This window comes from Desmodus rotundus, chromosome 6 (assembly GCF_022682495.2).
Source record: "Desmodus rotundus isolate HL8 chromosome 6, HLdesRot8A.1, whole genome shotgun sequence".
Lineage (NCBI taxonomy): Eukaryota > Metazoa > Chordata > Mammalia > Chiroptera > Phyllostomidae > Desmodus > Desmodus rotundus.
The window spans coordinates 26,673,366-26,698,069 of NC_071392.1; the positions used below are offsets into that span (position 1 = coordinate 26,673,366).

General features: G+C 36.5%; 1 protein-coding gene across 7 annotated transcripts in view; it reads right to left on the bottom strand.

Moving 5' to 3' along the window:
- MIOS (meiosis regulator for oocyte development) overlaps nt 1-24,704 on the bottom strand; it is a 39,023-nt gene extending 14,319 nt beyond the window's left edge. For 5 of the 7 annotated variants that reach the window (XR_006653559.3, XR_006653558.3, XR_002976379.4 and 2 more), the window contains exons 1-10: nt 24,515-24,704; nt 23,496-23,626; nt 18,129-19,470; nt 17,705-17,803; nt 11,711-11,965; nt 9,137-9,306; nt 5,640-5,705; nt 4,195-4,353; nt 2,305-2,457; nt 553-757 (exon numbers count right to left, since the gene is read on the bottom strand). Coding sequence is in view for 4 of the 7 variants with exons in the window: in XM_045185236.3 (XP_045041171.2) it covers nt 553-757; nt 2,305-2,457; nt 4,195-4,353; nt 5,640-5,705; nt 9,137-9,306; nt 11,711-11,965; nt 17,705-17,803; nt 18,129-19,422 (2,401 nt within the window). In the remaining 3 variants the exon portion in view is untranslated. Of the gene's footprint in view, nt 1-552; nt 758-2,304; nt 2,458-4,194; nt 4,354-5,639; nt 5,706-9,136; nt 9,307-11,710; nt 11,966-17,704; nt 17,804-18,128; nt 19,471-20,724; nt 20,827-23,495; nt 23,627-24,510 lie in introns of all 7 variants that reach the window. The other 2 variants (XM_045185233.3, XM_045185234.3) reach the window with 2 other exon arrangements.

The following is a 24,704-nucleotide window of genomic DNA, read 5'->3' on the forward strand; positions in this document are numbered from 1 at the left end:
TAACTATGTATATACATACATATATACACATATATACATATAAAATATGTGCTAGGTAACTGATAAATATAGCAGAAACAGCATCAAAACTTGTAAGTAAAGGAACCTGACTTCTAAGTTAATACTTTCTCTACATGTCTCAGAGGGAGATTTTGAAGATGAAATACGAGGAAATGTAGAAGCGCTCTGAGACAAAAACTCCTTCTGTATACCAGGTAGTTGTAACAGGTGATGGCACGTGACATTTAAATATAATATTTGAGGGAATTCCCCTTATGAAGAGTGGTAAGAAAATGATATTATAAGATTACATAATATCTAAGCTCTTCTTACTTCGAACTGGCTCAAATTTGTGAGATTACCTGAGATATCATGGATAAAGATTTTACTTTTAATGTACAGATTTTATAAACTATAGGGAACAAAAGCCAGCAAGTGGCTTGCTCTTAGAAATAATATAAAATCAAGCTAGTATGCCTTTGATTTACAACATTAAATCAATTATGGAGGAACGACTTTAGCTCAGAAGAGTGGACTGCAGAATTGTCGTACCGGGACAGCTAGAAACAGGCGTTCCCATATTAATGAGACAGAGTGCACATCGAGGAAGGGGTTTCCGACAGCCAGGGCAACTGGTGACTTTGGATTTCGTGGGCGAGCCGCTGACACCATACTGACTGAAGCCCCTGCCCTGATGAGGCACAGTTGAGCAACTGTAAGAGATGGACTTGCCACAGAAATTGCAACTCACAAACACCTATAAAACAGGTAAAAGAAGGTAAAATATAATGCAAACTTTATAAGTAAATAAATTCAAAGCTTTATCCTAACAAATTAATTTTTAAACATTATTTTATAATATGTTTAAATATTATTTTATGTTTAATTTTATATTATAAAATAATGTATCTGCTAAGTTTGACTAGCTCTCTTTTAAGATTTCCACTTAGCAGTTACACTGAGTACTGTTACCTCCGTTTAGTTATATTCTTCCTAATGCTACTGATATGCACAGAAAAACCTGGTAATGTTAGATCCCAACACTGTAGAAATAAAGAGGACTTTAGAGTTCACATTAGATCCCAACATTCTATAAGTAATAAGGACTTGGTAACATTAAATCCCAACACTTTAGAAATAATAGAAACTTTAGAGACATTACAAAACATCCCAATATGGCTTCTAATCCAAAGTTCCATGATACAATCTCCTGAACCAATTTTCTTGTAAAGAAAACACTCATTTCCTAAGATAAGAAGTAATTAAGGATCCTGTAACAGTAAACAGTTAAAACTTTAGAATAATGACAATAGTAACTGTTAATTCTGCTTTAAAATTAAACTCCTAGACTCTTACATACTTATCATATAGATCAGTAACAAATATTACCATGTAATTCTATTTTACTAATACTCAGGTTTTAATACAAGAGGAGAGCTATTTTCTCAACTTTCTAAAATAAGAAAACAGCACCATCCAGTGCTCACATTGAGGATATACCTGATTATTTAATGTCTGAACTCAGATATACAACGATCTTATGTCATACGATTTATGAAATAATTGACCTCATGTTTTTTAAATTAATGCTAAAATAAAAAAATTTAAAATTTCCAGGAGTAATCAGACATATAGAAAAATATATGAGTATACAGTGTTAAAAAAAATCCTGCCTTATTACAAATAAATAGTGCAGAAAAACAATACATAAATGGCCCTGGCTGGTGTGGCTCAGTGGATCGAGTGCCAGCCTGCAAACCAAAGGGTCACCGGTTCAATTCCCAGTCAGGGCACATCTTGGGTTGTGGGCCACATCCCCAGTTGGGGGCATGTGAGAGGCAACTACACACTGATGTTTCTCTCCCTCTCTTTCTCCTTCCCTTTCTCTGAAAATGAATAAATAAAATCTTTTAAAAAATACATAAATAGAATTTGTAAGACCATAAAGTAGTTTAGATTCTGAAAGAGCTTAGAATACACTGGACAACCTCAGATAGTCCTAGGATTGACTCAGTTTTGCCTAGACCCTCCAGGCTTGCTGTGGTTTGCTTTATCTCGGACTACAGCTCAAGCCACTGAGGTGACTGTTAGAAAGTGGCAGGACCCAAAGCAACAGGAAGATCAAAACAAAGTGCAGTCCAGGATAAAGGCATCATGGGAACTCAACACAGGCAAAGAGTGACTAAAACTGACTTATTGAATTCAACTCTCAATGTACCCTATATAATATGCTATAAATACTTCTACTTTTGGCTAGACTATTAGGTAGATGTTATGTGATTCTCTCCAAAACAAGGTACTTACCTGTGCTAAAGGCTTGGAACTGGGATCCAACTTACTCCTGTGAATATCAAATTCAGCTCGTTTGTGCCAAAACCTCCAGGCATCCAACAAATTTCTATAATTCTCAATCCAGTACTGAACTCTTTCATCTTTAAGAACATCTAAAGGAGAACCCTAAAAAGAAAACATGAATTGTTTCAGCTGTTTAAAAATTTCCTGGCTAACCCAGAAGATTCTAGGTAGCATGTGAGTGTGAATCACACAAAAGAAATAGGCCTCCTTTTTGCCAAAAGCTGACTCCTAATGAGGATATAGATAAAATAACTGATGGAAGCTCCATTAATTTACTTTAAGCTGGTTTCCACTAATGACAGAAATATATAATGTATATATATGTAATGTAATGTAATGTATATATCATCAGAACTGGCCAGGATGAAGGAGGGGCATAAATGGCAACATACTGCCTAATATTTGTGAAACATGAAACATGAAGCAAAAAGCATGAAGTAATTGGGTGTGAGGTGTGAGGTGCGAGGTACAAAAGACAAAGGGTGGAGGAGAAAGCCTGGTGGATCCGGTATGAAACGTGAAGTATCAGGAAGTTAAATGTTAAAAAAAGAAAGATAATGAAAAGGGGTACAGCTAAAAAGCCACTAGATGAGTGAAACACTGAAATGTTCAATTAGCCCAAAGGAAGGCTAACAAAAGGAAGAAAAAGAAAACCAAATGGAAAATAAATAGCAAGACAGTAGACTTAATCTTGACCATATAAATGTAAGTGGAGGAACCATCCCAACTGAAACGCGGCTGAATGTACATGAACTAAGGGGATGGGGACTGCTGAAAGGAATGGAAATGCAGGGCACAGAGGGGCAAAGGGGGAAAAAGTAGGATAAATGTAATAGCAAAAAAATTAAAATATATTTAAATAATAAATAAAAATAAAAACTGGCATTATACTCCATCATCCAAAAAAAAAAAAGAAACACAGCTGAATATCAGACTGAATTTTTTTAAAAGGAAGATTCAATTATTCACTTGTCTGCATTTAAAACACATTTTATAAATTTTGTTAAGAGGTTACCAACCCATTTGTACTCTGTAGACATATATCTTCAGTTTGATTTAATAGATATAATCCCACTTTGATAAGAAAAAAAATAATGCACTGTTATATAAGGACACCTTTTCTTCCTCGGGCAGTGGCCTGAAATCTTAGGGTAAATTTACACTGCAGTTTGTGCATTAGTATCTGTATTTGTTCACAATGAAGGGTGAAGGAGAGAGCATTTTATTGTATTTTCCCAGTACATGGCATGCTGTCATAACAAAGGATGAAAACAGGAAAGGAGACACCATGAAAGGATGAGATTAGCTGGAGGGCTATGGGAAATCTCAGCAAAGTAAGTAAAGTAGAAGGAAACCTCTGCCAGGAATCTGTTTGTAACCACTGGACAGTAAGAACAGAGAAAATAGATAAATGGTTACCCTAAATCATGTCCATTGATAATAAAAAGAGAAAATGAAAGTTAAGAGAGTTGTGGTATAATTTGCCTTCTGCACTTCAAATGAGACTATTTCAGATTGGGGAATTTCAGCCTCTTTTGTATAAGGTGTAGCTATGTGAACATTTGGGGAAAGTAATGAGAGGTTTCTCTGCTCCGTTTGATAAAATCAAGACTGATACTTCCTATAGTAAAAGAAAAACTGGATAACCCAAAGCAGGAGGCTTAGGGAGAGAAAGATGAGGCAGAAGTCCTCTGCAGATCAACTGATTGGGTTAAAGCTAAATGCCTTCTAAAGATCCTAAGCCAGCAAAGAGCATATCCACTTAACGAGGGAAGAAAATACAGAAGGTGGTTGGTTAAACATTTATTTTTCTCGAAGTTGCTGCCACACTGTACTAACCTGTAGCATGCAGTAACTTGCTGTCTGGACATCTCCAGTCCTGTCAACATAACTCTCCATTAAGTCCACTCCATCCTTAGTAAGGCCTGTAAGCAGAATTCCTTCCAAATTTCCAGCCTCTTTCATTTCATTGGTCAACTTTTCAATGTATCTATTTAACTGGAAAATTCAAAGTGATTCTTCTGAAGCAATCCATTTCACTCTACCTCTTGTCCTTCAAAACTTCTACATGTGGAACAATTTTATTCTTAATAGAAAACATTTTTTAAAAAAGCCTGTGGAAAAATCTAGTTGCATGATCTCTACGGAGCCTTTGCATCTAATGTAAATTGTAATGAAGCATTCATGATCACTTAAAATGTTTTTTAAAAAGTCAAGGCATTTGTATGTTTGATAATTATTCTATAAAAGAACTACTGTGTTTTTCAGACTGTAAGACACACCGGACCATAAAACACATCTAGGTTTTAGAGGAGGAAAATAGGAAAAAAAAAACCACTCCACCACCGCCTCCCTGCCCCCCCAGAGAGCCAGGTAAGCTGCATTAGGACTCTAAGACGCACCCCATTTTCCTTCCAAATCTGGGGGAAAAGAAGTGTGTCTTATAGTCTGACAAATGCAGTAGATGGTTTCTATACTATTACCAATATAAAGAGAACTGTCCTTATTATTCTGCAAAGTTCTTGCTGTCTATTACAGCAGGATGTATTGTAACAGAATCATAGAATGAGTTGAAAGAGAACTTGAAGATTATGAAAAATAACCATCTCTTGTAAGGTCTTCCCAGACTTCCTTCCACCCCAAACTCTCGCCAAGATATCTTTGTACTCCCTCCAGCACTTTTTCATTATTATAGCACTTACCCCATTGTAATGCTAGTTATTTATGTGCATTTCTCTCTCACTAAATATAGGGTCCAGCAGAAGTTAACTCCTGCTTGAGTGTGGTTGGAAGGGTAATAATACGGGTGTAATAATTTATAGTTTTAATTTGAACATTTCACCTAAAATGTCACATGGTGTGCTTGAGTGTCATATTGTTATTTTACAGAATTACAAGCTTATGATTTTGTAATATAAGATTTTTTATTAAAAAAGGGGCATTATTTGTGCCAGATCCTGTGTACAGCATATGTATTTAGTTCCTATTTATTATCTTAGAAAACAAAGGAATCCATTTAAAACATCCCTAAGAGGCGAGCTGAACATCTGTATCGACTGACCGATCTCATGCCCAAAAGCAAAAATAAACTAAAATATTAAGTCAGCATTATTTAAAAAGTAAGATTTAGTTATCATATACATTTACAATATTTAACCTAATAGAGATTATTTACTTTTTAGAATTTATATATACTCACACATATTTATACATAAAAATCAGTTTTTTAGTCCAGTGACAATAAATAATAATTACTTCAAGCATGGAATTATATCAGTTCTTACCTGACTATCACTAAGGAATTTACAAGCAAATGCCACTCTGTCACGTACAGCAACTTTGTTTTCATACTGAAAGGAGAAAAAGCAAGGAGTTACTTGTAGATGCTATGAGCTTTGAATTTTTGAAGACTAAGTATTTTTTTAAAGGTTTTATTTATTTATAGCGAAAGGGGAAGGGAGGGAGAAAGAGAGGGAAAGAAACATCAATATGTGAGAAAAATATCGACCTGGTGCCTCTTACATGCCCCAAACCGGGACCTGGCCCACAACCCAGGCATGTGCCCTGACTGGGAATCAAACCAATGACCCTTTGGATTACAGGCTGGCATTCAATCCACTGAGCCACACCAGCCAGGGCTGAAGACTAAGTATTTTATATACATAAAGTATAATTTTATTTTCAAAGGTATTAAGTTATTGTGTGTGTATGTGTGTGAAAGTGTGTGTGTGTCATCCCCTAAGATGCCTTTTTAAAAATTAAAAAAAAATTTTAAATTATAGTTGACATTCAATATTATATTAGTTTCAGGTGTACGGCACAGTGGCCAGACATTTATATACTTTATAAGTGATCCCCCGTAAGTCTATCACCCACCCAACACCATACTTGGTTATTACAAAATTATAGACTATCTCCTCTATGTTGTACCTTAACATCCCCATGACTATTGTCTAACTGCTCGTTTGTGCCTCCTTCATTACTTCACTTTTTTCACCCAGCTCCCCAACCCCACTCCCATCTGACAACCATCATTTTGTTCTACGTGTGAGTCTGCTTCTGTTTTTTTTGTGCATTTACTTTTTTTTTTTATATATATAACTAAAGCCCATAGTTTGTTCTGGTTTGTTTAGTTTTTGCTTAACATACTTTTCTGTTTCAGGAGAGCATGTTATATTCACTTGCCATGTCTCCTTGGGAGTTTGTTTACTTTTTTTTAGATTCTACATGTATGAGAAATCATATGATATTTGTCTTTCTCAGTCTACTAATTTCACCTGAGATGCTTTTCTTAATGTAACTCAAAAAAGTTATTGTTCTTACAAAGTAAAAATTTACCTCTTAAATACATACTGAAGTGACCAATTCAGTTAAAAATTTTCCAGTTCTGTCTTACCTAACTCCAACAGAAAATATAAGCAAGGATGCATAGTTACCAACTTAAGATGCTATGTAATCTTTTCATCACAGGAACTAATTTGGGGGTTAAGAGGAAATCTTTCTTTGGCTGCTAAGTTAACCAACAAGTCTAGGAAATCTGTGAATTACCAGTGCATGTACTAGTACAAATACACCAGTACAGAACTTAGAAAGAAAAGCAACATGTTTCTAAATACAAAGTGAACAGTTTTAAAGCATACCATTACAAATAATACACACAATTTTGTGCCTATAGAAGAACAGTTAGGTGGTCTGTGTTACAATCTTTGGAGGCATTAGGCAAATACCTAAATTTGTGTATAATTTTCAACACTATAAAACAATATTCTGAAAAAATGTTTACTATGAATGCAGAAAGGTACAATTAATTTTGTGATAAGTAAAAAAGTAGTTTAAAGGTAGGCAAAAAGTCTTATTTTCATTAAAGTCATTCTATGAACTATAGTTTCCCCCTTTAAACATAAGACTACTTTACTTGATACCCATCTTAGTATGTTTTTGCAAATATAAAATATTTTTTAGGGCTCTGCCCTAAAGAGGGAACATGTTTGATACAAGCTGGATTTAACTTTTAGATTCTGTTTCATGTGTTAAAATTCCAATCTAGAAAGAGTTATAAATATTATCTGTTCCATTTTACAGCTGAGAAAACTAAAATCCCCGGAAGTTAACTGACCAGCTAAGGTAAACGTGGCAGAGCAAAAAACTCGGACCATCATCTTTTGATTTCCCAAGTCAGTACTTTTCTCTAGGTTACTGCAACTTAACAGTATTTTAAAAGAACAACATTAAGTCTGGGCCAGTGTGGCTCAGTTGGTTGGAGCGTCGTCCTATAAACCAAAAGGTCCCAGGTTCAATGCCCAGTCAGGGCACATGCCTAGGTTGTGGGTTTGGTTCCCAATTGGGGCATGTACGCACAGCAATCAATTAATGTTTCTCTCTCACATTAGTGTTTCTCTCCTTTTGTCTCTCCCTTTCTTCCCCATCTCTAAAATCAATGGGCATGTCTTTGAGTGACAATTAAGAAAAAAAGAACAACATTAATTATAATTATTTATACACAAAGTATAATTAGGTATACTCTTGAAATAATTTGGAAATAGGAACTTCCTACTCAAGATAAGATACCCCTATCTAATAAATCCAAATTTAGGTATAAGAAAAGAAGGGTCTTTATAATAGGTCACTTAATTTCAAATACAGAATTAAGTGTTCAGACAATATACTTCTCTATCAATTTAAAATTTGAATCATCCACTTTTTTTATCTAGTCTTTATCATTCTCTAGCACTTCCTGAAAGCATCATTTTATTTCTTCAATATGCAACAATTAAAGTCTTCCGTTTAAAAAAAAAAAAAAGAGTGCTGACAGCAAAAACAAAAGAGCCCCAGCATACTCTGGATATCAATCTGAAGTTGTCAGAGAAGTTCAACAGCAATTTATTAAAGTAATGAACAAATTATACAAACTAAGGAGTTGCCAAAATGGACATAACAGTTATTAACATTTTCATTAAGACACCTCAATAAATATATGTTTTTATAAACTCTTAGGGACTAACATTAAACCAATTATTCAAGCAATGTATATTTTGTAAGAAGTGCTATAATGTCAAACAGAAATAACTTTCATGTTAGAAAGCTCTTCTCAGTGCTAGAAAGAAGCCCAACAGAGCAAAGAAAGTTGTGGTACCAACGTGAAGTTTAAAACTCAGTAACTAAAACTGTAAGCAAATCTCACTTTATTCTTTCTCTCCCAACTTTGTAATAAAGAACCTATGTGGTAATTGTGGTCATAGGTGGTTAAGGCAGAAGAAAAAGAAATAGCAAAAAAAGACCAGATAATAAAAATATGAAATAGCCACTATAAGCAGTGTGATCCTATCATTTATCTTCCAAACTAGAACATGTCTAAGAATGACAAACACTAATTCAGACAAGACAGGGTCATCCTGATCACCTGCTGGTTTACTTAGCAAAAACAAGAAACATACACACACTGTTAAAAACTGTATTTTAACAAAATATTTATGTTTATATAGTTGTTGAGTTCTGGAGCTCAGTTCTTAAGCTACCAGGTAAAATCCTATCCCATGTCTGTAAATTATATTACTAAAACTATTTTAAAAGTCAAGTTCGGTTTGTTATCAACTAACTCACTCTAGGTTGGCAGTCATATTCAAGGAGAGCTGCTCAAAAAATGTTTAAGGTACTTAGTTTTAAACAGAAAATGCACTGAACTATAAACAGTACTTTATGCAACAGACATTTGAATTTTAACAAAGTCAGATAAACACTCTGACCTTAAAAAGAGAGCCTTAGGAGACAGAAACAAGCTTACCAAGACTCCGTCATAAGATCCTCCCTCACTCGTCAGAAATGCAAACATGACGCACAGGTAGGGGTTGTTTAACTGCAGCCGTAGAGTGCTGCACATTTCTCTCCACAGGGAGTTCTTCTCATCGGTGTAACCCGACAGGGCCATTGCTACCACGTTGAGATTCAGATCGCCTGCATGTTAAAGACAGCCAGCCAGATCAAAGCGGCCCAAAGCTTAGCACCTCCTTCTTCCCAGTTCTTACACTATGAACAAATAAAGACCAGAGGGTGGATTTTATCCCGGAAAAACAAGCCTACTAGAATAAGGGTTTTGATATAGATTGGAAAATCTGAGAAGGACCACAGGCAAAAATTTCCTTCTTATAAATCTTTTGCCCATATTGCAAACCCTGTGCAGGACAAGTACCTCTTAGTTTTCAAGTCCTCATTCCAGGCAGGTTCTCATACAGTATGTTACTACTCAGGAACTAACTGAAGAAAAGAAGCCAGCCTACCAGAATCATTGCCAACTTTACCATCAAGTTCACTTACATTAGCTGAAATGTTTTAAAGCACTGATAGTAAATATACTGTATCTTGGGACTGCAATTTTCAAAATCATTTTATTTTCCTATTTCTAAATATATAATGCACATATTTATACATATGCTTTAATCACAAGGTATTAAAACCCACTATTTTAGCATTGTTATTAGAGTATTACACTTTTAATTTTTCTAGGACAAAATTAACTACCAGTACTACCAGTGAATTATATTTAGACACACTTGCAAAAAAGCACTTGTTATTAATAGTCTTTTAAACATTTATGCTTAGAAGTTTATATGGCTGTGGATAAGCCGCTAACCAAGAAGTCAGGCCTATGGCTACCTTGCCTTCTAACAAGTTTAGCTTCCAGACAGAAACCTGTATTAACCTTTAACTTCTACTCTTAAGTATTTTCTACATTTATTATGGCAGCTTTCTTATTGTTTCCTGATTCTAAACATTTTCTTTCTTTTCCAAATAAAACGGTATTTTTCCCTTTCCCACCTTATGTCCTTAATAGCCTTGTTCTTCATTTATATAAACACATTCCCCAGTTACTTTGTGCTTGATTCTCTGCCTACTATTAAAGTCTTTAATTAATACCAAAAAAAGGAGTATCTTCTTTGAATCCTGCTTAGAACAATTTATTTCCAAATGGAAAGGAATACTGGATTTAGAGAAATCTTTCCTTCAATTCTTAAGCAAATTATTAAAATAATTAGAAGGGTACTTTCCCCTATGGTTAGTCGAGTGCTCAAATCTAACACCAAATATTCCAGGTACACACGACAGGAAAGTATCATGCTCTCAGGCTGCAGCAAAATTATAATGAGAGATGGCTTTATATATCAATTCTTTTCCCCATCACCACGTCTTCTACTGCACTCTTACATGGGGAAGACTTACACTGTAACAAAAGTGAAGGGAAAAAGAAGCCAATCTGGACAGAACATTAGCTTTTTCAACCTTTAGACTGCAAGTAAATATATTACAGTTAATTTTATGTTTTCTTCTATTGTACAACAAAGCTGTAATGGTTTCAAAACAGACCAGAAAATAGGAGTTAAGTATTCTGAGAACTCAGAAATAATGTGCTAAGTATATTAAAATTCAGTAGCTATATACATTTAGGTATTTTTAAATAATATATTCCTGATAAGAAAAAGCTGAATTTCTGGATTAAGATTTATGTTTCTGAGTATTCTCTTACAAAATGTTAGAGCAAAGACTTTACCATATTTCACTTTTTCTTCCTTTCTAAAAAGTACTAAATGGAAACTATGTTCAAATCAGCAGACTCAATAGAACATTAGCAAATTAAAATGCCATTTTTATAAGAATTTACATTACTCTAACTAGAACTATTGTGCAAAGCTTTCTAAAAGTCAACCGATAACTATTCAAAAAATAAACTATAAAATGAAATACATTCAAATGTTCACCATAAAAATGCTTGCAAACTAAAGTAGTCTTAATCTCCAAGAAAATATTTTCAAAATGTACGTCAACTATCTTTAAAAGAAAAAAGCTTTGAAAATGGACAATGTTGAGCATTCCTTAAATGACAGTTAAGACACATTCTCTTTCTTTAAAAAAATGTTTTTTGTTCTCACCCAAGGACATTTTTTCACTGCTTTTCAGAAAGAGAGGGAGGAAGGGAGAAACAGAAGCACTGTGAGAGACAAGCATCGACTGGTTGCCTCCCACATGCGCCCAGACTGGGGATCGTATGGGTCTGGACCAGGGACCGAACCTGCTGCCCAGGCATGTGACCCAACTGGAAACTGAACTGCAACCTTTCAGCATGGGACAACATTCCAGCCAACTGTGCCACACTGGCCAGGGCCACATTTTCTTCTTTTCTACAGACTTAAACCAAGGCATTAACAAAGGGATGGGCTAATATTTACAGATATAGTACTGTGCTAATTTCTCTTTCAAAAAATGTACATAAAAATATTAACTGATTAGATTTTTGAAAATTATCAGCATCTTTTCTGTAAAGGAATCTATGAACTGCAAGTCTCTTAGCATATAAACCCCATACCTTTTTCTGCAGATGCCCCTTCATTCAGGATTTGGATTGCTCGTCGAATGTCCGAGTTGAACAATGCCACGGCAGCAGCCCTCTCCCATTCCCCTTCTTGTACCAGGGAGTTCAAAAACGGCCCCACATCTACATCTGTTCCTTTCTTTATCCACCCGCAAAGCTGTAAAGCTAAGATTCTCTCTTCATTTAAGTTCTGTATATCACTCTGCTTATCCAGTCCACTCCAATTATGTCTGCTGCTTTCCACCATTCCTAAAACAAGAAACATTTTTATATTAGTTGCTTTATCATGTATTATTTTCTGAAGTACATCTGGAAAATAAGTCAGTTTTACAGATAAATATTTCAACATCAGATTTTGAATGTTCGACTTCTCAGTCACAACTTGATGACAGAATATAAAGTATGCCACAAACAAAACATTTTACATACTGTTAAATAAAAGTGTCTTGAAATATCAAAAAGACCTACTGGAATAACAGTCACTGCCTGACAGTCTTAGCTGAGTCACTGCTTCAAAGAAGCCTCCCTGGCCAACTAATCCAAAGGGTGCCCCCTGCTATTATCTAACTTACAAGTGTTTCCTCTCTTTCCTTTAGCACTGACATAGGCTCCGCCTCTTAAAGAACATTCATGTTTTAGTCTTATCTCTTCTCATACTACAACATGAGCTCCAAAGGGGCAGGCATCTTGTCTGTTTTGTTTGAAAGGTATTGTTGGTACTTGAGATTCAACACATGCTCACTCTCTCTCCCTCCTGCTCCACTTTCTGTCTATGTGTGTATATATATACACATAGATATGGAAAAATGAGATCATAAACATCGAAATACTTTGAAAGTATAAGGTAAGTACTAAAGCTAAAATACTACAGGAATGATTTGAAGTCCCCCCTTAAATCAGAAGACTTAATATTGGCATTCTCTTTCTGGAAGAAATCTAAATAAATTTTTGGTAGCATTATTTAGATTGCAATCAAGAAAGTTGATCCTAATGGCAGGATAATTTCACTTAGAATTATACTTGGTGCCAAGTAAACGTTAAACAAATAAATAGAAAATTTAAGGACTCTATTGACTGCAACTCAAATTCTTCAATGTTCCAGAAAGTTTTACCCTAAAACTTTATGAAAAAGTTTCAAGATGGATTATTTGTAAAATTTGAAATTTAAAAATGTTAATTAATACACTTGAAATAACTCATTTTTAACCTTACTATTGGAAGCTGTTGCCAATTCAGGTCAAGGAGCTAGGAGAAGACTTCTGAAAAGAAGTTATTTTCCTTTAAGAGAGTCTTCTGCCCGTCAAAATGAGGAAGCATTCTGCTCTATTAGTAACTGTGATGGACGTCACTTGACACACAAAAAAATCACCTTTAGCTTCTGAAAGTGAAATTTGAAGAACTATGAGAAAACTTTGAGTAAGCAGATGTCAAAAGTTAAAAAAAAAGCCTGTTGAAATTAAACAAAACATTAGTTTTCTGAATAAATTACTTTTCCAAATTTAAATTCAGATAGAATGTGGTAATTAAATTTTAGGTACAACAAGCTGCAGATATACTAAGGTGTTTATTTTCATATCTCCCCTATAAGTTTTGGATTCAATGCTGATATTATTTAATTAATAATAAAAATAACAATTTTAAACAGATGGACAAAAAGCAGCCATTACTTTTATAAAAGGCTCCTCACAATTTAATAATATTCCAGTTTCTTAAAAGTTTTTATTTTATAGAAATTTTGTCATGAAATAGAATAGAGATCAATATACATCAATCCAAGGAGTTCCTCACTAGGTGGTGAAAAACTGTGTCACATACTTAGGCTGCTCAAAGACCTTCTTACTCTGGGTAACTAGGGTCATCAAATAAGCAATGTGATATTACTGTGGGTTTATAAGTACATAGTCATATTACGATTTTCAACATGTATGGATTTTCTTATATCCAGTAAACAAATATAAACTATTTTGTTACTTAAGGAAATTAATTTGGATGTGAACTTCTAAAAAATGAATTGTAAATATATGCTTTTAACATAGCTCTGAAAAAAATTAATATATTTATGTATGTTTATGCAATACTAAATGACAAAATTGCATCCCCTAAATTTGATATGAATAATAGAATCAACATTTTATTGATGGTTGCAAGAGAAACAAATTCACCTGAACATTAAAAAACATTTAAAAAAATTTGTTTCAAATACTACACCACGCAATAAGACACTTTGCTATTTGTACATATTAGTTTGTTGCATTTTTATATCTATATAAAAAGAAAGTAGTGAAATTATCCAGTGTTTATAAAGAATATTTTGTTGGTAAAAACACTAAATCCCAGCCTGTTTGCCCCTTCAAGTAATTCTAAATAGATAAGTTCCCTAGACCAGACTGTACCCTGTAAGCATGAAAAATATTTTTCTTATGCTGGATGGAAAGCTGATGAAAATTTATTACACAATTTTCTGCCATCTTAAAAGGAAGAAATTACACCTATTGACAACACTGTGAAAGCCGCTATTTAAGACTGTGTAAGATACTCCTCAGAGCACGCATTCTCTCACACTGGCTGATTTCAACACTTAGTCTGACCAATCAAGTAGTCTCTTTGCTCCTTTACTCCTTATCTCTCTCCAATGGTCAACACCTCCTTTACCCACTTCTTTCATGTACACACTCCAAACTGCTCCTCCTCCAAAAGAGCCACCTCCTACCCACGACCTCAAAGCCTTCCAGAAATCTCATTTCCACATCCTTCAGCCTCTCTCCTGACCACTCATATTTTCACTCGCCAGTCTTCTCTCATTTCCTCCCTACCCAGGCTAGATCCCAAGGATCAACAAATGAGTCATTCTCTTGCCAGTACCCTTAGTTCTCCTGCCCCACTGTCCTTTATTCGTTCCTCTGGTAAAACAACATTTCCCCACAATCTTCCCATGTTTCTTAAGACGACTCTCTCTCCTCTTCTCTGCATCTTCTCTAGACAACCTCTCTGCTCTTTCTCAACAAGTACACCTACTACATAGAAAAAATATGAGTCATCAGGTGGAAAACCCCTCAGCTCTGGTCACTGAACTTTAAACAAACTGCATACCTTCCCCCCTTCCCTCTGGCTACTATGGAGGCGGTGTGCGTCCTCCCATCTAAAGCTCTGCATCACTCTCCCTCCCTTTCCTAGGACTTTTGCTCTTCACCTCCTTTTCCCTGCATTTTCAACCTCTTTCTATGGGCTTTTACATATCAGCATTTAAACATGCTTAAATTAATCCCATGTTCAAATAAAAAACAAAACCATACACAAGTCCTCTCCCACCCTAAATTCACCTGCTACTACTATTGTATTTTTATCCTCCTTCATAATTCAAGTCTGTTGAATTATATAAAATGGATGACTTCACTTCCTCAACCTACTCTAAATTGCTTGCCCAGTGGACATCTCCAACTAGCTATCTCAAATTCAACTTATTCCAAAAAAAAATTCGTACTCTTCTCAAACACACTCTTCCTATGTTACTCCTGTCTAATTAACTGATACCAGTATTAACCCAGTTTCCTAAGCTAAATGTGTGTTATCTTTTCACTTTTCCTTCTCCACCCCTTTTATCCAACTAATCATTAAATTGTGTCCCAATCTAATTTACTCACATTTCTCTAGTTCCTCGGCCACTAACCTTGGTAAGAACCTTGCCTAATTACTGTGGCTTCTATCTGAGGTCCCTACATGATACTCTTCAATTCATTCCTCATAGTGACAGCTCTAAAACACAAATCTAATTGTCCCTAATCTTTAAAATTTTTCTTTGGTTTCCCCTTGTTACAGGATAAATCTCCCTAAATTCTTACCATGACCTCTAAGTCCTGAGTTACCCATTGCTTACCTTTCTAGTCTCCATCCCTTCTTCACTCTCTCTCATGCTCTGTTCCAGCAATACTGAATATGCTATGCTCCTTCTCCTCCGGGCTCATGCACATGCTGTTCCCTGTCTGGACCCTGTCTTTGCCTTTTCCTCCTCCAGGAAACCTTCTCAATCCCTACAATCAGATCAGGAATTCTTCTATGTAAAACCGTCTGTTCTTTCTCTTGTTCTAACCACCTGTTTATCTGTCCAATTCTGAACTAGAATGTAAACTCCCAAGAGCAGAAATGATAGCTATCTTGGTCAGTGTACCCATGACAAATATTTTGTTGATAGTTATGTATCCAGTTCCTTGGACAATTCTTAGCACATAGTGAGCAGGTAATAAATAATTGGCTCAATGAGTGAATAAATTTACCTCATATTATAGTTGTAATAATAAAATAACACGGGGAAGGAAATTAGCACGATGTATAAGTCATAGTAAGCACTAAATACACATTGTCCCCAAAGTTAAAATGTAGCTGTGTGTTCTAATAAACCTGATTAGATTACAATGGGCATGATGGCTCGATGTGTTGACTTACTATGTGTTAAATTATTGGAGACACCATTAGAGAAAGGAGTATGACCACATAAAAGACTGAAACCTAGGAATGCCATCTTTGGCAGTCATTCCTCTACCTATAACTTTCACATTGTAGGGACAAAAACATATAAATCAAACTGAACAAAAAGCTGAAAGTCTAGCAATGAGGAAATCTTTCCAAAAGTAGTTTTCTAGTCAGGGTGAAGACTGCTCTTGACTTAAGTCAAGAAACCTAGTTTGTCTCCACTTCAACAAAAACACAGATATTCTACCTTTCCCCTTGCTTTTCCTCAGAGGTAGTTTGTTGGCTCTTCCCTAAAACATATCTAAATACAACAAAACCAACAATAAACCTCAGAAAAACCGAGAATGCAATGTGGCCTGACCTACTATTTAGCTAAAATACTAAAAATTCTATAAACCTGGTGTTTAACTCTTTGCAGCAATGGCTCTATAAAGTCATGAACCACGGTATTCAGGTTCACTGATAGGGGTTATAAAGTGTATCTGCCCTTCTACTTACAGTAATAAAAAACGGAAGTTTCTAATTGAACTCGTTCGTTTTATTATTTATAACAAAAGATACTTTTTTGAAGGAGAGTTAATGAGAACCCCAAAACAAAATAGGTCCGAAAAGTAGTCCATCGCATCTTCATCAATGTGAACTAAATTGAAAGTCCTTTAAAAAATCATGTTTAATTAAAATGCTTAACCTATTATTAAAAAATAGCATTTTACTTTGTATTATTTGTATAGTATTTATGAAAATCGAATTAAAAAACACGCTGGAGCTATTACTTCTACTACCACTCTTTGACTGAATAACATGAACAACTTTTCTAGCAGCTTGCATTAGGCCCAAATTTGATTCCTATCAAAGGCTAGATACCGAATCCTAGGTTGGGGAAATGATTATAATATAAGCCACTATTTAAGTACAATAAAAACAACTTTAAAGAAGTCAGTGAAAAAAATAATAAATTTGGTTTTTTTGTCATCTTTCTTTAGTCTTAAATGGTTTATCAAGTTCAATCCTACAATAATTCACACATCCATCCAGTCATCAAGGACTCTTTCAGCTTAGGGTCCTTTACATAAGGCCATACATGGCGTCATAATTATATACGGACCTTGCCATTCGATAGCTAAATAAAGTAGGCAGCAAAATAAAAAGGGGTCTTCTTCAACTAAAAATCTTTTTACTCAGTTTTTGTAAAAGCAAAATACTGTAATAAAATTTGAACTAACAACTAGGATCCTAAAAATCATCTAATGTGATACCTCTCAAAGTGGGTCTTCAAAAAAGAAACCCAAACCATTAAACAAATTAGTGAATAGATTTAAAAAGTCAGTACCACTCTACAGAAAGATGACCTCCAAAAAGTATTTTGGATATAAAAACAGTTATGCATTTAACTAAACATTCACTAACATATTACTTACCCCCCCAAAAGAATATTTATATATACTATCTTGAAATACATAAATAGGGAAATATAAAAGTACAAAAATTATGAACATATTGCAGAAATTGGAATTTTCTTACCCAAAGATGATTTTACAATTGATTTAATTCCTGCATAAACCAATGATCCTTTGTTGCCTGGAGATTTCTGGTCCATATCTTCTGTATACTGCTTCATGAGTATTTAAATGCATAGGAAATACTAGCAATGACACACAATAAAATATCTCAAAGCTAAATTAATTTTGATTTGGAGCTAATTCATAATCAGGCGTCAGTGCAAGCAAGGTGGTTCTATTCTATTGTAGAGTTATACTTTCTTCCTCCTACACAATCTGCAAAGCAGTATTTCAAGTTCAACAGTTTTAAACACTTTTACTTTGTTATGTCTTATGTAACTTGTATTTGCATATAAAACATTCAACATATTTATAGACTGACCTTTCAGCAAACTTCAAGAACATTTCTGCCTGATTCATCTATAAACTCACAACACAAAGGATATAGTGCAGAGTATACCACAGTGACTTGAGCTGTGGATCTTCGTTTCCAGCTAAAATATGGTTTCTCCACACTTGTTCTGTATCCAGTCCGTACCTTGATAAAGCTCGAAGGCGCATCTTTGTTGCTATATCTTTTTCTAATGAATTATCATTTTCTTCTTCTGCACATTCATACAAATGACGACCACAAGCCCACATTAAAGATGTAATTGGGCTCCAGGCAAGAGATATCCTTTCAAAAACAGTGAAATCAGACATTGTTCGGTTGGGAGTTACAACTATCATTCGATTTTGACTTGTAGGATGCCAAGCAAAGGAAGCAATGTAATTGTCACAAGGTTGGACACTTCTTTCAATTATTGTGGGCTCAGTTTCATCACCAATGGGAGTGGGTGTGTGCTGCATATCATATAATCTAATAATATTACTATCCCTTGTTAAAGTGGCAAGCAGCCCAGTCCTAGTTGGACACCATGCTACTTTTGTTAAGGGTTTTGGTTGCTCAGTCAAAGTCAAAACTGGCTTCTCAAACTTCCTAAGATCCCATATTGCAACCTGACCTTCATAGAAGGAAGCAACACGATCATGGAAATATGGGTCTACTGTCACCCCCTGAACAGCTTTTGTATTTACAAACATTTTTTGGCTTGTATTCCGAAGATCAAATATGGCTAGGTTACGATGCATACCAGCAAGCAGAAGTTTCTGGTCCCGTGGAAGCCAACAAAGAGAGAGACAAGCGTCATTCTGTCCTAATTCATAAAGTGGTTTTGTTACTAATAATGTTGTTTCAGTTTCGCCTGCTGAAAGTCTCACTTTCTCCATGGGGACTATATCAGGAGTATATTTGCTGCAGATATCCCAAATCAGCACTGAAAAATCAGCTCTGTGTTTATCTAGACCAGCAGCAAGCCAGTTACTATCCAAGGGATTCCATGCGAGAGTATTGCATTGTCTTGCATGTTTTGGAACAAATTCTTTTCCTATCAAATCTTTGAACTTTGAGTTGTGATCTTGACCAAGACTTGTAAGTACAACTCGGCCATTTGCTTGTCCAACTGCCAGGAGACATTCGGGATCATAATTGAGATACCAGGCTACACATTTCATATAGGGTGTATCTGAATTTATTGATAGTAATGTAGCCGCAGAGTCTTCAGATAAACGTAAAGATCCAGCTTTGAGTTCTGAATTCACAGTAGATTCCACATGGTAAAGGCTCAGTTCTGAGTCACACACAACAAATCTATCAACCTGGTGTGGTGCCCACAATATGTCAGGTTTGGTACCACTCATGTTTACTGATGTGCTCAAAGTGTCCAATCAGGTCCATTCACTGAGTATCTGTTTAAAAACGAAAAGTTTAAAATGTTAACAAGGTATAATTCTAGGTTGAATCAACAATTCAGAAAGTCAAGAAACTGTCTATACAGGTACTCTGTTTATATATATATATATTCTGTCTATCTACTATGAATTCAAGACAATATTTACTGGCAAAAAGGAAGAAAAGAACTTCTTCCAAGAAGATGAGCTGGTAAAAACCTGAGAATTCCATTCTGGCTTTATTTCCCATGATCAATTATTTTAATTACAGGTTATAGTACCTTCAACTTAACCTTAGGGTTAAAATAACTTCAGTGTGGTAAGCAAATGACATCATCCATTTGAAGAGGGTAAAATTTTAAAGAGTTGTGAGTCATGTTCCTAAGCAATAGTTTAGATCAGTACTAGCCATTTGAACTTTCTGTAATGATAGCAATGTTCTCCATATGTACTATCCAATATGGTAGCTGGTAGCTACACGTGAGCCACTGAGTGCAGGAAATATGACTAGTACAAATTTGAAATTTTAATTAATTTTAATATAAATAGCCGTATGTGGCCACTGTAATGCAGACTTAAAGTGCAATGTAAGACAGAGGCCTGCTCCTCGACTTCAACAAGAAGCAGCGCTAAGGCAGAAGAAATACTGGAATGCCTTGAGCAGAGTTGAGTTCCATTTCTAGCTCTGACATGTATATTAGCCATAAGCCTTGTAAAGGCCTTTGTATTTGGGAGTCCTTTTGTTTACTCACCTATACAGCATAAAAGTTGGTTTAGATTAGGGTTTCCTAAAACTTAGTCATTTAGGTAACACCTGTGTGGTTATTTAATATTTTTATTTAAATTGACTCATTTTTAAAAACTAAAAATTGATTTTAACTTTATAATAAGGTTCATGAATTACAGGTATGATATGCTAAGTATATTTTTTCTAATGTACATTAAAATAAATATATAACTATTAAAAAAATGCTTGACTGTGTTTGACCTAAAAGCATCCTGTTTATGATCAGTGATGCATCGGCTGCACTTTGGGAAGCTGAATTAAGTAGTCATTAGACGCACTTTCAGTTTTCAGATCTGTAAACTTTAAGTATCAAAAATAAATTTTTGAAAAGATATCCTAGGAGCTTAAACACAAACTAAAAACAGCTATGTTAAAAATGGTACTTTAATAATAAAAGTTACTTACAAAAATGTAAATGTCTGTTTCTAACCAAATCTGGCTAAAGCAAATTATTGTCTGGATTAAAAATGAACAAAGATACTTACAATCTTCACTCCAATTGGTACCTGTACAACCGTGTTGTCACTTCTTAAAGGGTGAAGCTATGGTTCATTCATTTCTCTAGACACAGAGCCTGGCACAGATTCCTAATAAAGATACACTAAATAAATTCAACTCAAACACTCTTGCTTTACTTTTTGACTTTGTAAACGTTTCAGTCAGAAAATGTCAGTCTAGAATCTCAGTAGTGCATAAAATTTAGATGAGTGGGAAAAAACCTTTGAGAATTCTAATGCTGGCTATTTCCTTCCTTAATAGATAGGAAGCTCAACATCAATCATCTCAATTATTCTTATCAGCACCCTCAATTTCTTCACTTCCATGCCACTGGGTTTGCCTTCTCAATCCTGTATCAACCCAATTATTTACCGTCTTCTTTCCTCTATTCAGGTTGACTAGTGCGGTGGCTCTGCAAACTGACTGCGTGAGAAATTAAGGTACACACACGTCTGGCCTGTGGCGCTTGTTCCACCATTGTCTGATTCATCTTTCTACTCTGGCTTTTGCAAAATTCATCTCTATATAATATCACAGTGATCTTTGAAAAATACCAACTTAAGTAGGTTATCCAACCCTGCTTAAAACCCTGCAATGTCTTCTAACTGCTCTTAGCATAAAGTTCTAAATCTTCAATAGAACCAATAAAACACTATATACTTTGGCTTCTACCTCCTGCTCCGGCCAATTCTACTCCTTGCTGCATTCTAGCTACACTGGGCTTCTAGAATGTAAACTGCCTCTCCATCACCCTTGCAAATGCTATTCCCTTTGGTTGGAGCCTTCTTCCTTTCCTTCTTGACTAAATTAACACCTGCTCAAGCTGGACACCAACCATCCTCTATCCCTTCCCAGTCAGCCTGCCTCTTCCACTAGATTATAAGCTTCATAAGAGAAGGTAATCTTTTGCTCTCCATTTGTACCTCTAGTACCCAGCAGAGTACTGGGCCCTTAATAATTATTCATTAACTGAATGTACTTGTTAAATCCTCCCTGTGATACTTATCATTGCTATCTCTAAGTTTTACAAATTTCCTCATGCTTCCATCCATTATTCTTCTGAACAGAGGCTGGCTCCAGCCAAGAGCAAGTGACCACGGTCATAACTGGTTCCAGTGAAGGGCAAGGGCCCAGGAGCCCAAAGTAAGCCACCCCAAGAGAGGATCACTCTAATGCAGTCTTTCATTTATTCTGTAAATGTTCATTGGACATCATCTATGGTCTAGGCACTGTTCTAAATGCTGTGAACACAATAGTAAACAGGGACAGATAAGGTCCCTGGTTGCTATGGACTGAATTGGGTCCCCCTAATACTCATATGCTGAAGACCTAATCTCTCATGTGACTGTACTGGAGATAGAGCTTTGATAGAGGTGACTAAGGTTAAATGAGGTCATAAGGGTGGAGTCCTGCTCTAACTGGGGCCCTTAGAAGAGGAACAGATACCCAAACTCTCTCCCCACCATGTGAAGACATAGAAAGATGACAGCTATCTGCAAGCTAGGAAGAGAGCTCTTATCAGAACTGAACCATACTGGTACTCTGATCTCAGACTTCCAGTCTCCAAAACCATGAAGAAAGTTATTTCTGTTGTTTAAGCCACTCAGTGAATGGTATTTTGTTATGGCACCCCAAACAAGCCTGCATTCTAGTGCTGAGATTAAGTCTAATCTTAGAGAGAATTTAAAAATGTTAAGAATGAAAAGGAAGAGAGGCACCTCACGCAATAATAACTAAGACAACAAAAAGAAGGAACAGATACTCTCAAGTAATGGTTCGTACTCTCGCCCTTACAAACAGAGGAAACCTCTAAATTGGAGGTATCCTGAGACCTGGCCCATCTTCCCATCTCACGGAAAGACAAACGCTTAACCAACACACTTTTTATCCAGGCTTCTATCCCACAATACTTTTTACATGAATGATACATGGTAAGAAAACTTAGTGCCACATGGAAAAATCCATCTTAAAAAATAGAAAGTGATACTAAAATTTAAAAAACTATTTGATTTACATGACATTTAATGGAGACTCATCAGCATTTCTTCTATGTTTACGTGTAAAATACTTATATTATCATCCACAAAATCTGATCACTCAGAATCAAAGAACTTGAGAGTCAACCTGTCCCACTGCAGACAGCCGTGCAGCCCAGATATTCTGGTTCTTGTCCAACACCTCCCCGCTCCCATTCTAGATCATTGCACACAGAAAAAAACAGCTACAGCACTTCAGGGTCCAGCCCAAACGGAACATACAGGTACCCTTGTTCAAAAATACGGCGACAGCAGCGCATCAGGCCAACTACCAGCCCTTCTAAACCACCAGCCTCATGTGACCGCACAGGTTGTGTAGATGAAGCTGGCCCTGAACAGAGAAGTACATCTACAAGCACCCTCTTAAAAAATGTATTTCTTTATAATCCAACACACAATATAGATGGAATCTGGCTCATGAACATAGTTCACTAGGAGTGTGACGGAGATACGGAGAGCAAAGAAAACCGAACCTGGAGTCAGAAGACCTCCAGCAAGTTACTGGCTGGACCCTACCAAGTCCCTTAATACTCCAGACTACAAAATGGAGACAGAACCTAGCCTACCTCCATCTGGCCAAGTGTGGCAATCAAATTGAGATCTTCACTATGATTCCCTTAAACATCCTTGGCATTTAATGTTTTAAATGTTGTAGACTTTGAAAAATTGGGGGTGTAAGGGGCAGAATCTGCAATAATTATAGCTTCTATTTAGATCCTCACCTTCAAGTTCAACAAGTGCTCACTTCCTACCAACAGTGTTGGCGGACAGGAAAGCCAGGTGGATTCTGTGTTCCTCACCAGATCTGTAACGGCACTGCCCAACAGAAGTACAGGGGAGCCACATGAACTTTCTAGTAGCCGCCATGAAAAATAAAAACAGATGAAATTAAATGCAACAGTTTTATTTAACCCGACACATCAAAAAATATTATCCTTTTCAATATGTAATCAATGTAAAAATTATTAAGCTCTTTTTAACTTTGTTTTGGTAGCAGGTCTTGCAAATCCAACGTGTATTTTACCCTGACAGCACATTTCAACCCCACGTGGCTACTGGACTGGAGATCTATATATAATACTAAGCGTATAAGGTGGCCAATCATCCTTTCACACCTTTTTTTTTTCTTTTTTTGTCGTTGTCTTCTACTTTTCTTACCAGGTCCAGCAACAGTTGCAGTTTCAAAAAATTCCCACTATCACCATCTTCAAAGAGATAACTATACTTAAAAGTTATACAAAAGGCCTGCAAGGGTCATCACATGCTAGGCAACTGAGTAAAGCTCCCGACACACTTGATAGGTTTTATCCTCTTGCGGAATTTTCATTACTCCCACCTGCAGAGAGCAGAGCTGAGCGGTGAGGGGCCCTTTAAGAAGTATGTGATAGAGTACAACCCGCGCTTGTTGCTATTCCGGGTAAACCAGGAATCTGAGGGCGCTCCCACGCTCCAGACACCAGGCTGAGCCTCTGGCCCAAGGACACAGTTCGGCGCAAACCCGCGGCGACCAACGCTACAGCCCGGCAGGAAGTCTCCGTGGGCTCCCCGGGCCGCCAGCCGCTGGGAGGATCCCCCTGAAGCCCGGCGCGGTTACCGCAGCGCGAGCGTGACTGCCCGCACGCCCGCTTTGGAAAGGCCTCCAGGTCCGCCCCCTCCTGGCCTTTCAACTGCGCTCTCGAGCCCTAAACTCTGACCTTCCTTCCAGGAGTGGGGAGACTCGGCCCCGGCCGCACTCACTGACCTGGGCAGGCGGCGCGGTCACCGCACAGCAGCTTCCGGCCTGGTGGCCGCCCCTTTCGCCCCACGAGTCCAGACCCGAGCAAGATGGCGGCGCGGCCAATAACTTGGGCCCACCCCACCACTGCCCGAGACCCCGCCGCCGCGGCTCGGAGACGCGCCGCCGCGCCGGGGACTCCGAAGTAGGAGTTTCC